Genomic DNA, 19,016 nt, shown 5'->3' on the forward strand with positions numbered 1-19,016 from the left:
TGATCCGTGTCAGTAATATTTACTTTTCGGAAGGTTTCGGGTTTCCTTAATAACGTCAGAAAACACCAAAATGGCCTCCGACGATGAGGTTCGTCTTTCTTAGAAAATATTTATAAAATGAAAATATATCACGTTTGATACAAATTGTCAACTTCTTACACCTCATATCCTAATATTGAATGATTGACATGTATAATGACAGACCGAATTTTGTGTTTTTCATGTCGAATAAAATCTTGTTCCTGACATTTTTACACTTGCATGCTTCCAAAATGCATTAAATATTGTTCTATGATAATCAAATCTTGGAGTATGATATGAAAAAAAACTAAATTACAAAATACTCATTCTGTTTAGGAGCAGTTCTCATGGTTTAAACCTGGATAATTTTCATAATGCATCTACACTGTAAAAGAAACCATTTTACTCATTATAATTTGTAATTCCCCATATGGGTTTGTAACTGTTAAATAGCATGTGACAGTAATTATAAAGGGTATCACTTATTAGCGACAAGAAGATATTATTTAGCAATAAGAAGTGACAAGAAGATATAATGTAAGGACAAGAAACATCAAGAAGACTATTTAGCGACAAGAAATTAAAAAATCTCATTAAAACTACTTATTCCAAATAAATTTATTAAAAAACAAAATATGCATGGATGCACCAATAAAATAAATGCATTTTGCACACAGGCACTTGTCTCAGAAAAAAGAAGTTTTTTTCGAGACAAGTGCCTGTGATTTTGCATGCAGTGAGTTTATTATATTCATGTATATTAGACAAAGAGTGTTCAAAAATTATAACATGAATATATGAGTGCTCTAAAACACAGGTCATAAATGACAGGAAAACGTAATTTTGGCTAGAATACATAATGATAAATAATTGTAACAATTAGATCTAGCAAGGATTTTTAGGACTACTATCATGACTATACAAATCCTTGGATCTAGGTTTAAAATGCATGATGCTATATTACTATTAATATTGACTTTTCGTATAAATTATATTTATTGATAGAATATTTAACTTTCTTGTCGCAAAATAGTCTTTTTGTCGCTTCTTGTTGCTAAATTATTCTTTTTGTTGCTTCTTGTCGCTAAAATCCTTCTTGTTGCCAATTATGTAGTCAGACAAATTTTAAGATTTACAATTTCATGGTAATTTTGTTTGGACATTTTTTTAATCTGAAAATTGTGTCATATTTTTTACCATACAAAAATGTATATTACTAATGATGACCCTATTATTATCCCCATTTTCTTCTTTTAATTACATGTGTTATGAACATTTTGTACATATCTAGTAAGTTGTTGCACATGTTGGTAGAAAAGGTTGGTTTCGAATTCATACAATTTGAGAAAGCTACCTCCCTTTTGTCCCTATTTTGAAGACCTGTGTAACTGTAGTGCTCAAATTTTTTCATAAATCAGTCATCTTCAGCTTGTTGTCCTTACCTCTAGACTTTAGAAAAAATTGTATTCCAAATAATTTTAATTTCTTTTAGCCTACACTTAAATATGGCTCCAATAAATTTATTTTATCTGCAAAAAACAATAGCTATTTACACAGGAAACTAAACTAAAGTCTCTTCAATTTGATATATGTATCTTTCTTTCAATGGATCATTGCTGCCCATTACTCCTTAAAAGGAATCTTATACGAATGCATTCCTGATGAAAATACACAGAAACTAAGAGGCACACTTTCTTAGAATTTTTTATACTTTCATTGATTTTCATTTCATTTCATTATTTTATTTTATTTTTTAGGATGACTTGGAGGCACTTCGTATGTTGGCCTTGGCTTCTATGAAAAATGTGAGTAATGTATTTTTCATTTTATTTCTTTAATGTCATAGTCATGATAGTTATTGCTTTAAAAAATCAGAAGAGGAGATTTAAATGGAAAATTTTATTTATCATAATATCTCTTTGTCTCTACCACATGCTTATATACTATAGAAAATTTAAACTACCGGTACATGTATATGAGCATCTATCAAATTGAGAATGGAAATGGTTAATGTGTCAAAGAGACATAAACCCTACCAAAGAGCAGTTAAACAGCCAAAAGCCACCAATGGGTCTTCAATACAGCAAGAAAATCCTGCAGCCGGAGGCATGCTTCAGCTGGCCCTTAACAAAAATGTGTACTAGTCCAGTGATAATGATAACAAATAAACTCTCTAGGACTGTGCATGTGTTTATTTACAGTGGATATATCAGTTTCATATGACTATGTTCGTATATTTATCACATGTATCGGTAACATCAACACAACATTGATAAAAGGCCTATATATCTATCAGTGGTAGATAAATGTTAATGTACATGATGTATCCAAAGTTATTTTTCCATGCAATTGCATTCCAATGAAGAGTTGTATCCTTATTATTATTTTATTTATTTAATGTTTAATTAGGCTACCCTTTGGTATCCATCTCTACAAGTGGATCTAGGATTTTTGAAAGGGGAGAGAAATACTGGAAAACGCTAAATGTATCACAGAGCTGAGCAATGCAAAAATATATTGATTATTTTATGCCAAATGCTGATTTTTTCGAATCAAATGTGGGTGTACACCCTCTTTGCCACCTAATTCCACAACTGTTCCTGAATTATCCAGGAGTTGGTTCATCGGTTTTAACATGGTTACATTTTGAATTATCATTTCAGAATATTAATGTAATCTAACTGCATTTTCAGAAAAAGAAGCCAGATATACCTAAAAAGTCAGACACACCAAAGACCAGTGTACATCTACATCCACATCCACTCGATGTGTTAACAGCTACAAGTGGTATTATTACAAAGTCTGTTACTAAGGTAACTTCAGTATTCAGCAGTTAGATAAGAAAAATGTGATGTAATTTCAGTTGAGACAAAATAGTACATGTAATAGGAAATGAATTTACCTGTATACACAACACTTCAAAGCCTACAATTATTATTGGTTTATAGTGTTATAGGGAAAAATAGAATTTAAGGACTGAATTATGAATATTATATTGCATTCTTAACATTTTATATACCAGCTAGGTACAGCATTTATTCCAGTATATTTCTTAACAAGGGAATTAATTTGTATTCAATTGTTATTTTAAAATCAGATTCAAGCTTTTGAAAGTATGTTCAAATTTTTTATACATTAGAATTGTGTATACTTTATCATTGTTTAAACTTTTAATTATGATACACAACTCTTTGTTTCATTCATGAAAACATTGAACATCTTACAGAATACACCTATCACTAGCTATAGTAGTTATGCTCCTCCCTATGGACAACCACTTACTCATCAATATCCTGTTGGACAGCCAGTGCAGTACTCAGGAAACTACAGTACTGGTACAGTGGAACATTACAGTAACACCAACAACTACAGTACTGGTGGCACCTTTCCTGGCAGACAACAACAGAAGGTTCCAGAATTTAGGAAAAATCAACAGAAGGTACCGGAATTTAGGAAAAATCAGCAGAGACAAAATGTCGCCAGTAATCCTCCTCGACAGAGTAACTTGATAGTTATTAATACTGTTCCTATGAAGGGTGAGGAAAAATCAGCATTAAAAACAACGGGAAAGAATATTACAGAAAAGAGTGATTCTACCAAACCTGCGTTAATCAGACCTCAAGATAAATGGGCATTGACAGATGAGGATAGCCAGTCATCTACTCCTACCAGAACAAAGGGTTAGTTTAATAATATTTGGAGATTTATTTAACTTGTGCGTTATAAAATAAGGAAACATAGTGTATCCATTTATAACTAAACCAAAACAAAAATAAAGGCTCATATTGCTGTTCTTCATATCATAGTTACATTTTGGACATAAACAATGGAGCATCAGTTTAAGACAGACCCAATCACTGGTTTGAGCAATGTAATTATTTTATTATACGTATACAAGCAAAAAATAACCTCATAAAAAATACCAGGCATTTAGTATTGTACACAAGAAACATGTTTTCGTCTACAAAAGACTTGATCATCAGTGACATTTAAATCATAAAAGTTTTAAAATCACCAAATCAAGTATGAAGTTGAAGAGATATACAAATATAGCACCTAAACTTTATAACAAATGAGTAGGGTACTCACTGTGGGCAAAATAAACAGAATCAATCTTAGCTGTAGTTAAGGTATATATATGACAAATTTTGTTTGTTTTTCTACTTAACTTTTCTACAGGCACTGACAAGTTTTCAAGATATCAGTCAGATTCAGACAGCGAGAGTGAACAAAGCTCAGATGACAGCGATAATGAGAAAACAGATAAATCAAGAAGGTTCCATCTCAGTTCTGATAACGATTCCGCAGATGATAGTCGGACAAACCATTCAAATCGATCTAGAAAATATTCAGGTCGCTCTGATGGCGATTTTTCTGAAAGACGAAAAAGTTTTCAGGGATATGACGATGAAATGAAGAGTAACAAGCCTGACAATGAACTAGATGATAGCAAATCATCAAAGTCATTATCATCAGTATCGTCGTCTTCATCTAGTTCTGACAGTGAAAGTGATGAAGAGAAAAATAAAAGTACTGTGTCCAATTTAAATAAGTCATCTTCACCAGAAAAAGATATCATAAATGTTGTAAAAAATGAATTTGCTAAACATGTGTCAAAACTTAATTCGGAACTAGAAAAGAAAATCGAAAATTTGGCTAAAAGTGATCAGACTGTCAACACAAAATTGAGTACTTCCAAACAGATTGTTAACACAAAATTGAGTACATCTAATGGTGCAAAATCTAACGGGAAGTCTCGACAGGTGGAGGATACCATTAAAAATATCCCGATGCCAGCCGTTAAAAAGACACCGGAGAAGTCAGTAGAAATAAAAAATGAATCTTCTAAACGCATAACTTCAGATTCTAAAAAAGAATCAAAAGAAATTAAATCTAAACAGAAAACTACAGAGTGTATTAAAGAATCAAAGACAATTCAGCCAAAACGAGTGGCTTCCAATGTTCCCAAAGAATCGAAGGATTCCATTCCTACAAAACAGATAATTTCTGAATCTGAAAAAACTAAGTTAGTTCCTCAGGAAAAATCAGACCTCAAACGAAGGTCAAGGTCAAAGACTCCAGTGAGAAAATTCTGCTTCAAATCAGGATCACCTATTAGAAGAAAATCAAGGTCACCTACAAAATCAGAGGAAAAAATTAGAGATGCAAATAGAAGAGCAAGGAATACAAGATCGATATCATCAGTCAAACGAAGACAATCAAGGTCCTTAACTCCTCCAGCCCGGAAGAGAAAATCTAGATCCATAACTCCACCTGAGAGAAAAAAGGTTCCAGTTACAAAACGAAAATCGAGGTCAAAATCACCAGTCATTGTGAAGAAGTCTGGGTCTAGTTCTCCTGTAACAAAATGGGCTTTCAGGTCTGGCTCTCCAATCAGAAGAAAAAGATCAACTAGTGTAGAAAAGAAAAAATCTTGGTCAAGGTCGCCAGTAAGAAGAAAATCTCCAGTGAGGAAAAGACGTTCAAGGTCAAAGTCTCCTTTGGTTCCCAAAAAATATAAAATTGATTCACCAAAGCGTCATAGATCAGTGTCACCATTTGGTAAATGGAAATCTAGGTCTCGATCACCCATCTCTAAAACGTCCAAAACAAATACGGATGTAAGTAAAGGTCAGGTCAAAACAGTTAAAAAATCATTGAAAGTGTCAAAGAAAAAAGGTAAAATTTCAGATGATAATACAAACGAGAAACTTGAAGCTAGGAAAAAGAAGTTTGAAAGTGCTAATATACCTGAAAGTGATAAGTCTTCGAAGAAAATATCTCTTAAAGGAATTGTAACAAAAGGCAAGAAGAAAAAAATGAAGGAAACTGGGAGTAAGACAGCAAGTGAAAAAGTTTCACATGGAAGAGAAATTACTGAGAGAGAACCAGCAATCAGTGAAACAAAATCTAGTCAAAAGTTGAAAAATATTGAGAAAGTAGATAAAAATGAAAAATCTAAAACTCCAAAGAAACATGAGAAAAGGAGAACAAGCAGCACTGATAAAAAATCTGATTCAAAGAAAAAGATTACACCAAAGAAACATGGAGACAATGATTCTGACAGTTCTAGTAGCTCAGAGAATGTGTTGTCAAGTGACAGTGAAAGTGATTCTGACAGTCAAACATGGCGGAACAAAAAATCTACGAAGTCTGAAAGAATGCAAGAAGATATTGAAAGGGAAAGGCGGCAGAGAATTAAGCAAGAGAGAGTCCACAACAGGAGAGCAAGTAGAGACACTCAATCAAATACCTTCCACAGAAACTTTAACGATAATCGTGATAATAGTTGGCAAAATCGTAGACAAAGAGATGATAGATTTAAAGAACATAGAAATAAAATATTTGTTGAAATGAGTGATGATGAAGACTCTGGAAGATATTCTAGTCACAAAAGGTCAGATTCACGGAAATCATACTTTGAATCTAAAGACAATGGGGATGGTAGATCGCTTAAAATAGAGGTTAACGATAATGGAAAGAAGAGAACACGGCTAGTGTCTACTGATGATAAAGATTCAACAGCATTAGGTCAAAGGAGATCTGATAAAGGTCGTTCTAAGAGTCCAACAGTAACTGTAACCCTCAACACAGGTAAGATGTAAGGCCATACATAATGAATTTTTGGCCAGGGACATGAAGTATGATGAATGTTTGGTCGGTGGATAAAATGAGTTAAAGGATTAGAAAGGGGGGGTCAATTGTATTTATCTTGATAATAAATTTTTATATAATTGTTATAATTGAAAAAATAAATTTTTAACATTCAACCTTTAAGAATGGATAACATTTTTATTTAAATATTTCATTTTCTAAAGACTCAAACAAACAATATATTCAGCTCCTTTAACATGTTTAGCTACAGACTTGGTTTCAGTTATTTTCAGAATTGTACAAAATGCCATCATTTATCCTGGTTTTCATTGAGAAACATGGACACCTTGCCTTATCTCTACAACATGTACAAATGGGCCTGGCTTAGTAGAATGTATACATTTGTAATTTGTTTGAATCTTCAGATGTTCAGAGAAAGAAATAAGTGGTATTTTGTAAATATCAGAAATTTCAATAGATATAAAAGCATGAGTCATGTAAGTTTATAATTATAAATTACAATCTAAATTTTTTATGTTTTTTATAAATATTTTCTATATAACATTTGATGAGAATCAGACAAATTATAACAAATTTCATGTATATTAAAGAATACACAATGCACTCAGCATTTTATTTGTTTTCACCTATAGGAGATGATGAAAATAACTTGTCTGTCAAAAAATCAAAGGTGTCTGTCCACGACAGACTTGGTAAACAATTGTCAGATGACAGAAAAGTTGTCACAAAGTCAAAGGCCAGGAGGGTGGAAGAAATTGATGATGATGATGATGATGATGATAGGCCTTCCAAGAAACTTAGAATAGATGACAGACCAAAAGTACGGTCATCTGTTGCTGATAGAGTTAGACCAGAAAGGAGATCTTCAGATGAATTAGACCAAAGGAATTCAAAATCAGGTATTCAAATTATATATACATGTACATGTATAACTTAATATCTAATAACAAATTACCTTAACTGATTTTGCATTTATGTCCGTTTTGGTTACATAACTCATACTTTCGATATATTTACACATCCTTGGCTTTTTTTAAATGTTCATCTGAGTGTTCCTGATGAAGGAAAAAGTTGAGAAAAGCGTTCCATGAGTTCAGTTGCATAAAATTTATAAAGCATTCATTTTATTTACCAAATTTTGCATTAAAAAAGCTGCACAAAAAGGTTGGCTATCATTGTTATCATCTTTAACTTGGCAGGAAGATAACATGACATACAGAACATCTGAAATTATTTAAAATCAACAAAACTTTAATATTTGAAATAAAAAAAATCAGAGTTGTAACATCAATTCAATTTCTGATTATGAAAGATAATTGTAAGCTCTGAACAGTCTTAAAAAGACTTAACAAACATATGGAAATACGAAAATATTGTATGTTATTTATTTAGAATATTCAGGGTAATTGGGCGTTCAGATTTCAAGGTTGATCATGATCAGCTGGGCGCAAGGAAGATTTTCTGCATGATGTTCTCCATTGTTAAGATTCAATATGCCTGGAAGACCTATAACTAATGAAGTTTTATGTTGTAAATTGAGGATTTAATTTCAGGGTACCAGTGTAATGATCTTGAAGAAAGAATTAAGAAGATTCAGAGGAACAACGAAGCAATAAATAAACGAAGACACGAAGTGATGATGGACCAACAGAAATATAGTTGACGTGATATAAATAAACATGGACATGTGAAAATATAAACCTCTGTTACTGTATGTGAATGATTTATCTTGTAAATATATCTCACAGAATGTGATATTGATTAGAATGTCAGTACATTTATACAATAAACTAACTCCACTTGTTATTGAATGGGAAACAGGTCAAATTGCCTTTGAATGATGTTTTTTGCCCAAGGTAGGATTGAAAACTTGAGGTGGTACTTTTTATTAAGAGTTTTAAAGAACTGATGACCTAAATAAAAACAGTTGTCTATTTATTACTGAATATTTCAAAGTGAAAATTGATGACAACATCTCATTTGTAATGTTTCTAGGAATAGTCTTACAATGTACTATTATAGGATTTTGTAACCAAACATTACAATGAAATAAGAGGGTCAAGATGGGTAATTTTCCTTTGTTTGTTATGACATTGTAAATGTATATTTTCAAAGTTCATCCTAACAGTCATGATTTGGACTTTTGGTACAGTTGCATGTGCAGTATCTGTAGGTAAAATGATTGTTCCTTGTATTTTTGGGATTCTGAGGGCCATTCAGCAGCCACTTATTTAATCGACGTAATGGTTAAGATGCTGTTAATCTTGTTCAAGCAGTGGCAGTATATCTTCCTAGTTTTGTATAGGTTTGCATGGATGTGATCATATCCATTGTTTTGATGTCATTTTTTAATTTTACCATTAATTTTAACCGTATCTGTTCTTTACTTATTCCACTTTACTTTTTCGTCATCCTGAATGAAAGATATTTCAAGTTTTTCTGTCATACAAACTGTCCTAGTTTGGACCTTTTTATTTAGCTTTCAATATCAAGCTGAATGCTTATATTGTGTAAAGAATTACATCATAATCTTTCATTTATTTCCATTTTACACAGTACACATGTACTTTTGAGCTAATTTTTGAAGATTGAAATTGCCTCTCATTTCAGTTGACTAATTTTTTTGTGGAATTGTGTCCCTTGTTACACTGAACAGCTATTATTTTGATGCATATCAGATGATACTCAGCATTTAATATCTCTTATTGTTTCATGAGAGTTTGTATTAATTCCAATATAACACATGTGATGGTACATCTCTGTGTATGTATTTCTAATCTCTAATTTCTGGGGTATTTTGGAGTTGGATTTTTTTGGGGGTGTATTTTACACTTATTCTGATTCTGACAGCTGAGGCTCATATTAAGTATAAAAGACATTCTATGTATAATTTTATCAATATTTCAGTTTTATTTTATTTGATCATTTTTTGTGGGTCTGTGGATATATCTAACAGAAATATTTGGAAATTTTGGGATAATTAATATTTGAATGATAACAAATTAAGATGAACAAGCAATTCTTTAGATTGTTGCATAATAATATTTCAAAATGATAAATTTGTTAAGGTTTGAATAAACTTTTTTTCAAATTTAACTTATCTGCATTTTATAAGATACTGTTTACATTCCTTTTCAAATCTTTTTAATGTAGGCACTGTCAAAGTTTCATGTTTTCTCCCTAAGAAATATAAGTTTGAATATATAGAAGCTCGAGTAGGCTACTGGCATGACTGGCATTAAGACTCAAAGGACATTTGGAAAGCTTTCTAACTGCTTGGAATAATAACATTGTCCTTTTAAACACCTTTTTGACAACATGAATTGATATTGTCAAAGACATTGACATAATGAAATGCTTAGAATTTTGGAAATATGATGTCCTTAACCTTGAATAATAATAAAAATTGAGCATTAGATTGAAGAAAAATAAAGACATGAAGGTTTGATTGGTTCAATATTATATATTGGTTGAAAAAATGGTGATGGTAAAAAAAAAAACCAGCCAATAAATGTTGTTTGTCAATGAAAGTTTTTAGACGTATCAACACCAATGTTAATACAAAATTCATGCATGCTAATGTTACTCAATTTGTTACAAAGATTTGTAATTTTTTTTGCCAGTTTATTACTTATGTTATGGTTGTTAGAATTTTTATTTGCAATTTCTGTTAATTATTTTACCTAGAAAACTATAAATATGTATTAAGCATGACTAATTATGTTACTAAAATATTGTATAATATCAAAATGGCATAATAACTATGTTCCTTTAAAAATTATAAGAAAATTTATGTTATCTAAAATAACTGATTATGGGCTTAATCGTTACTGCAACATTGTAATATCTATAATGCATGTCTGATTATGTTCTGAAATTATTACCACATTGTTTTTATGTATGAAAGACTTGACTAATAATGTTCCTAAATCATTATTACATGTATGAATGTCAATGATAATCATTTGATATTTTTTTTTACATATAAAGCATTTGAATTACACAGTACATTTGAGTATTATTTTTGAACTGTTGTGTTTAATTTTACTTTTGGTTTGTTTGGAAACTAAGTATGTTCAAGGTTTTAGAATTTTTACACAAAAAAGACAAACGTATTGAACAATTAACATGCATGTGGTCAATTTATTATTTTATTTGATCAAAAGCTGGTTATTTAGAGGTTGTCAATGGTGCGATCTGTCTTATTTTTTTAATTCTTGTTTTGACCATTTTTCAGGCTGTAGGTTTTTTTATTGAATTGTTTCACATATCTTCGTGCATGACCTTTTATTGCTGACTATATGTATAGTTACATTTTTCAATTGCTCATTTATCATTGACAGGTTGCAAATTAATTTTGATAGAGAATCTCAACTCATAATGGCATTGGCACCACATCATGTATTTGTTGTTCCGATTCTTGTTAAAGTTTTACCATATTTACGGAAGGGGGTTGACATTACCTTTAACTACTTCCAAAACTCTTACAGGATTTCAGTGGAACATTGACATAATCTTGAGTATCGAATAAAAGTACTGATTAAATTCCATTTTAATGATCATAATTGGGAAAGTGGAAAAGTATGGATGTATAGTAATTTATGAGGTCAGTAAACTGTATTCTAAATAGCTCTTGATACAATTGAATCTACCAGTTGTTAGACAATTGATTATCAAATATTTTGCTGCGACATCCAAAGATGACAATGCTTAAATTGTGTGTTTTGTATAAGAGTGAAAAGTGCAAAAGTGAATATGTAAAAAAATAACTCAAAAGAAATTGTTTAAAGAAGTGCTTGTTTAAATTTGCCACATATGTTCTAAGTTGTGTTATTTGTATTGTTATGAAGTATATGTCTCTGTGTTTTTCATATATAATTGAATTTGGATAAGATTACACTTAAACATTGTTAAAATAAAATTTGATGTGTATATCATTTCCAAAAGACAAAGTGGTCAATATATACAAGACATAAGTTTAATGAAGATTATATAAGAGAAAATGTGCCTTCTGACAACTGAATACAATTATCTCAGCAACAACTATTTGAAAACTGTGTTAAACACATGTATATGCCTGTAGATTTTAACCTCTTAGATTGAAATGTAAAAATGTGTGTTGTTTGTATGACAGAATATTGAGTCATATTTAAGAGATTTTCATATTTTATCATGATTTTTTTCTAAAATGAAGAAAGAGTACGCTGAATAAAAGTTATTTTAGACCATTAGGCAAAAGTTTTTTAAAGAAAAAAATATTGACACACTGTTTCCCATATACTTTACTGTTATCCGGAATGATTGCTGTACAAATATGAAAATGTATGTGTATAAAATGGCTTGCAGAAAATATAAACATAGTATGATGCATGCTTAAGTATTGAAGGTTCTTTGTGTGTTTTGTAACATCAGAAAAAAATAATACATTTTTGTAATCAAATGTTTAAAAAGTTTTCAGAAATGCTAGTGATAATATTGAGATAGTTGTTCAAACTGTAATACTATCATTTATTGTAACTCATCATGACTTTCCAGGCAATTTAATTATTACCTCTCATATAACACACTGAATGAACTCAAAATGTAGTAGCTTGTTTGTTACATATTGAAGCTGATATCTGTATTATCAAAATGGAGGAGGGTTTCATCAAACATTGTTTATAATATGTTTTGTTGTTTTTAATGATTGGAACATCACTTGTAATAATGTTACGACTGTTTAATGAAACGTGAAGTAATTCTATTACTGGTAATGTTATGAAACACCACCTGTAATAATTCTATGTCTGTAGTTGATTTGTTGCATTTGCATGTAATATATTACCATCATCATTTTTCAGATTTGCATATTTGTTAAAGTATTGCTAGAACTTTGTAGAATTGTGTTTTTGATTATGTTTAAATCCTCATTTAGGTTTCCATGTAGAAGCTGAAATAAAGAAAGCTATCAGAGATTGAAGAACGTGAGAGGCAAAATGTTAAACAAAAATGTTTAATTTGTTTAAAAACTGAAAATATGATTACTAATTGTTTAGAAACTTATTATTACAAGTTGATTCTGTATTACACCTATGGGGGATCTAGAACATCATGATCACAAATCATCTTATCCTGCCCTCACCAGCAAAAAAGTGAGGTGAATGATATTCAATTTATGTTGTATATGCATGTCCCCTACTTTGCCAGACCATATCTATTGATCACAATTTCAGTCCATTCACATAAATGATCAATCACCGTTATGGAGGTCTATGTTTTCAAACAATATCAAAACAGAATTTATAGAACATTTGTGATGTATTGTGGTATTGTAACTTCAAGATTGAATGTATAATATGAAATGAAATGAGATGTGTGGTAAATATCAATGAGGCAGCAAACCAACAATGTTAGTTCATCAAACATAGATATGCCTGTATTATTGGCAGAACACAAGTCAAACAACAATGGGACCTTCTTAAACAAAAACAACTTAAAAATTTATACATTGCAAGATGATATAAACATGGGTTCTGCTACCAGTGTGACTGTTTCAAATCGGAAATTAAAAATGTTGAAAAGCAGGCCTTACACTTCATTACATGCACTAAAATGGATAAAGGCCAGACCTAGTCACAAAATGATTTATTGTATGTCATAGAAGAGATCATATTTGATTCAGAGACCAAAATATGTTAAATTTTATTATCTAATTGTTCAATATACATTTATTGATTTGACTTTTGCAAACTCAGGGAAAATATCTATAAAATCATAATATCATTCATTAACTTTTGGACTGTAGTTTGTAAAAAAAAATGTATATCACCATGTTTGTATATGACTGAACTACATATGATGACTACATTGAAGGAGTTCTCAGAATTATGAAAGGAGTAGATGGATGCTTGATTTTACATCCTGAAGTGGCAGCTAAAAGAATTCTCTTTTAAACAGCAGCGATCTCCACCAGATGTGTTCATTTAAAGACTGTGATATTTATATTGTTTTCATTTTTTACAGAAAATAAATATTTGAATTTTAGAATGTTGTTTTGTCTTGAATTTGTTTAACGGCAAGATGCTGTGTGTTTGTACAGGAATGTTTATATATAGATATAAGAAGATGTGGTATGAGTGCCAATAAGACAACTCTCCATCCAAGTCACAATTTGTAAAAGTAAACCATTATAGGTCAAAGTACGGTCTTCAACACAGAGCCTTGGCTCCCAAACACAGTCTGTTATATGTATCTCTAAATTTTGTCAATGGTCTCATTGTCTGAAAGTAGTATGTTCATGGGTTCTATTTCTCAATGGATAATACTAAGGACTTTGAAATGGGTGTTTTGCTGAAGCCCTACTAAGCATATTGGTGTAAGTGGAATCACTGGTGAACATGTAATTTTCAAAAACTTGATTTGAAGAGAATATTTTGTTTTTGTCCAGCTTCGAAAAAGCAAGATTGATTGATAGATTTTTATTTAACACCTGTTTCAGCATTAGTGTGTTATTTTGTGGCCGTGATTTTTCCATGAATGGTAACGATATTTGGTATGCAGATGTATAAGCATTGGCACCCACTCCTCAGTCATGGTCTATTGACTTTGAATGTTTTGCATAGTTAACATGTTAAAGTCTGTGGTTAAATCAGTTTAAGATGAACTACTAATGTTGAGTTAAATGATATTTGGCAGCGGGTCATGCTTTTCTTAAACTACATATGATGTCATCACTCTAAATTTGTTAGAAGTGTAGATTGATATTTCTTGAAAACATGGTCTGGTTTTGTCATGAATATGCCACTGGACTTGGCTTTAAAAAGCCATTTATTGTCATCTTATTTTTAAATTCAATTGTTCATGAAAGTCCACATTTCCTATGCACATGTATGCATATTTTGACACATGAAATCAAATAAAAAAGCCTCTAAATTACCAATCTTCCTCTATCAAATAAAAAAAATTCATTCCATACTAGACTAATAAATCATCAGATTTGTTAGAGAAAAAAAGTCTAAGCACCACATTGAAACTGAACAAATTTATGTATGATATAGATATCTGTAAAAAAAAAAGCAAAGTAAAAGAAATATAACTAGCTGAGAATAAATTTATTCTAAAACAATGTGTTCTAGAAAGAACTAACATACAAAATACAGATATAAAATGTTCAACATATAAAGCACTAAATACAATACAACACATTGACTGGTGGGCACAAAACAAAAAATAAGACAACAATGGTCACATTTAGTAAATCATTTTGGATAATAAATGCTTATATAAAATAAATGTGCATAAACAAAAACATATAAATTAAGATTTTCACAACATCTAGCAATTAAGTTAGGGCTATTCCAAAACTAATTATCTTTGGAGGTCTTATGAAGGCACTTTTATTTTAATTTCTGTTTTTGATCAAAACATTGTAAATCGGAAACGTATAAATAAAATTCATTGGTGGGGTAAAGAAATAATTAAGTGCCTTTAAACACCCCCTCAACAATTTTCTGGAACATCCCTTTCACTATGGATATTAATACCAATGTTTAACAATACAATTTAGGATATGGTGGGCAGTGCAGTGCATAGCAATGTTTTCTCTAGTTTTTGCCTTTTAAAAAACACAAAATTGCATAAAACAACTGCATTTATCGTATTTAAAATTAAGATTTAATTTGATTTCTGTATATTAAGGCCACTTTTAAGCACTGTTTTTAAGAAAATTTCGTGGAGGCCACTTTATATTGGTGGAGGAAGCCTTCAGCCCAGAGAAAAAGCATTAAGAAGAAATTTCAGGATATAATAAATAACTCAGCACTACTAATTTCAGTTTACAGAATAAATACTTGAATGATAAGATTATTTTAAGTTCAGTTTCATTTCTTTAAATTATGTACATAAAATAGGTAAAATCCAATAAAAATAATGAACTGTTATTACACCTAACCAATCAGATTTTAATGACAAGACAACTGAAGATGCAGTCATTTCACTTTTTTCAAGTAAATTTTTGCCAAAATTTTGGACTCCTTGTTTTTTTTCCCCAATGATACAGGGTTTGCCCCATCACCCACTTTTCTTTTCATAGAAAATCGCTCATAAAAGATCATTACCAAAATTATGGCACATGCCAGATTTTCTTACTTACAATTTGAGATCAAATAATGTCAATGCTAAATATCAGATTTAAGTATGAGCCATTTTTTAAAAATGAAATATCTTGAAAAGGAGTTCTATATTGTAGTCCTATCTATATTTTTAGTTTTCTGACATAAAGTATCAATTTTAAATTCCAGATTTTTTTAATTGCACCTGACTCCATCCTTAATGTAAAGTGAAAGTTATTTTGAATTATTGTTGCATGGTAATGGATACTGTTATTTAGCATTTAATTTCTATGGAACAATAAAATGTACATGTATCATATATTGATAATAATACTTAATAAGACTTTTCACTTTGGTAAATGGATTTTATTTTTGCATTTTAAATGTAAAGGCATCATTTAATACATCACTTTATTAACAGTCGCACACTGTGGATTCATTACAGCTATTACATTAATGCTAGCAAGACAAATCTTTGTTTGGCTTGCTTGCTTTGCTTGTATCAATGTTTGCTCAAGCATGGCAATTAAGATCCTCGGTAGTATAGTGGTTAGTATCCCCGCCTGTCACGCGGGAGACCGGGGTTCGATTCCCCGCCGGGGAGGACAATATTTTTTACTTGGCTTTGGATTTTCATTCTTTAATTGTCAATTTGACATTGTACACATCATACTTAAATTTTATTGGACGAAGAACCAAATAGCTATTCGAACACACCGGCTTACTCTGATATTGTGATTCATTATACATAGGTATTTCATTTGACCCATATATTTCATCTTTTAGTACTGTGCTTTTTTTATGTTATAAAGTCAACCTGTAGCTTTGCTATATGAAAATGATAGAATCTGAAGCGAGATGATGTATCAAATATTCTTGCTTTGTACGTTTTCAAGACAAAATATTCACCTCAAACACACCCTAAAATAAGAAGGTGCACTCGATTTTCTAATAAAAGGGATAAATAAAGTAGGGAGAAATGACTTAATTCCTCCCTTTTATTTATTATGTCCATTGTAATTGAATATTGCACACTTTGGATTAGTTTTTGCTTGTAAACCTTCAAACTGATTATTTTTATTATGTTGGATGAAGAAAATTCATAACCTCCGATTTTTTTTTAAATTACGACGGACGGAGAACATTTCAATCTATGAGTTCAGTTATTTCCATGTCTGTCCTTCAAATATGTGACTCAAGAAAAAAATTACAAAAATTGGTTACAATCGTAACTAAAAGAGAAAATCGAGTGCACCTTCTTATGTTAGTGTGTGTTTGAGATGAATTGTTTGTCTTGAAAACGTACAAATCAATACATCATCTCGCTTCAGATTCTATCATTTTTATATAGCAAAGCTACAGGTTGACTTTATAACATAAAACAATCACAGTACTAAAAGATGAAATATATATGTCAAATGAAATACCTATGCAATGAATCACAAAATCAGAGTAGGTGTGTTCGAATAGCTATTTTGTTTTACTACAAGTACTTGACGGCAGTCTTTTAAGATGGATGATGAAAATGCATATCTTCGAGGAAAAAAAATGCATTTTTTTGGCTGCCATTTCTACTATTGCACTTTATATTTGTCATCCTGTGATGTTTTAAAATTTAGTGTCCTTAACCTCAAACATAACTTCCAATAAAATTAAGGTATGATGTAAACAAGCTGAAGCCCCGCCTATCTTAATTGACATGCTTGAGCAAACATTGATACAAGCAAAGCAAGCAAGCCAAACAAAGATTTGTCTTGCTAGCATTAATGTAAAAGCTGTAATATTCTTTTAATACTTGTTTCCAGGAATTTTGTTATTACAAATTTTAGTCTTCAATGAAATACAAATATCATCTAGACTTGTTTTGAGAATTTTTCAAACTTTGAAATCAAGCATTCATGAAAATACATCTATTCCTTTTCAATAAAAGATCTAGAATTGGCACACACACACAAAAAGAAATAAATGAAATTGACAGTCACTTATTCATTCAAATATATAAATATCTATTTAATTATTGGCACAGTAATTATATAAAATTTGATTATAAAGCTCTAGTTAATTATAAATGATTTTAAAAAAATCACAAATAACTCATTCTGTTCAAACTTGAATTATTCTAAAAAAAATATATATTAATTTCTTTTTACTTCTATAAGCAACTAAATGTGAAAGTCATAAAATATTCACTCTTTTCTTGATTATCTCCCTTTTCTTGATTCAAATGTGTTATTATCTCCCTTTTTGATATGTGTTTGCATGTATCTCATAGAAAATTTATCATTTTACAATAAATAATTTTGAAGCTTTTTGATCATTGACATTTTAAATTTCATATTTTCATAATTATAAGAGATTATTATTACTTAGCCGCACTGTGTAATGTCCCTTTTTTAGGATACCCAAAAACGATAATGGCTCCATAAAATCTTATTAAACATAGAAGAGTGGGTATATTACATTGTATTATGACAATCCTACATGAAAATAAATTACAATATTTTGACCATGTTGACCTTCTTGTTTAGTGCAAAAGCAACAAAAAAAACTTTCAAAAATTATTTCTTTTCTTATTGTGAATGAATTGGATTATATAGTTTGGTCATGTCATTGCAAACTATCCTAAAGTACTATTGAAAATTTTTACAAAATTATAAACTTTGCTTTTTTTGTAATAGAAAAACAAATGTATGAGCAACAGGATTGATTCATATTTTAGGTTAAGATGTCTTGTGAAGAATTTTCTGTTCCAAGATTGCATTGCTTATAACTTTAAAATACAGTTTTTGTAAAAAAAGTTTTGATAACAAAAATTACATGTGTCTTTTGGACAACATTCCTCATTCAAACTATCACATTTGCATGTTCAATGAACCACAAAATCTAGGTCAAAATATAATTTGGCTTATATTTTATAACCAGGTGCTCCGCAGGGCGCAGCTTTATACGACCGCAGAGGTCGAACCCTGAACAGTTGGGGCAAGTATGGACAAAACATTCAAGCATGATACAGCTCTGAATTTGGATTGTGATCAAATTTTTGACATTACATGGTTTTTTTTTACACAAAACAAATGCCAAGATTTTACAAATCAATTAAAGATTTCTTCTTCAAACTTTTTAAATCTAAAATTAAATAGTTGACACAGCATAGGTTTCTGACACAGAATGAATGTGGTCTAATGAACTTAAAAGGTTTTTTTTGCCTTTGAGCAAATCACTATGCTGTTGAATATTAATCCTCTCAAAAAAATGTTTGAAGAAATTTTCTTTTTATTTATGAAATCTGAA

At 30.4% G+C, this 19,016-nt stretch overlaps 1 protein-coding gene and 1 non-coding gene across 2 annotated transcripts; both read left to right on the top strand.

The window, feature by feature from the left end:
• Positions 1-44: 44 nt before the first annotated feature.
• LOC139489709 (uncharacterized) lies at positions 45-8,672 on the top strand. Its single transcript, XM_071276439.1, has 7 exons — positions 45-88; positions 1,779-1,826; positions 2,715-2,834; positions 3,248-3,701; positions 4,201-6,615; positions 7,269-7,535; positions 8,190-8,672. Exons 1-7 carry the CDS (start codon positions 71-73, stop codon positions 8,297-8,299), a joined length of 3,432 nt encoding a protein of 1,143 aa, XP_071132540.1. The 5' UTR covers positions 45-70; the 3' UTR covers positions 8,300-8,672.
• Positions 8,673-16,257: 7,585 nt separating this feature from the next.
• Trnad-guc (transfer RNA aspartic acid (anticodon GUC)) lies at positions 16,258-16,329 on the top strand. The gene has a single exon. It is a non-coding gene; the product is annotated as a tRNA-Asp (tRNA).
• Positions 16,330-19,016: the final 2,687 nt, after the last annotated feature.

This window comes from Mytilus edulis, chromosome 9, assembly GCF_963676685.1.
Source record: "Mytilus edulis chromosome 9, xbMytEdul2.2, whole genome shotgun sequence".
Classification (NCBI taxonomy): domain Eukaryota; kingdom Metazoa; phylum Mollusca; class Bivalvia; order Mytilida; family Mytilidae; genus Mytilus; species Mytilus edulis.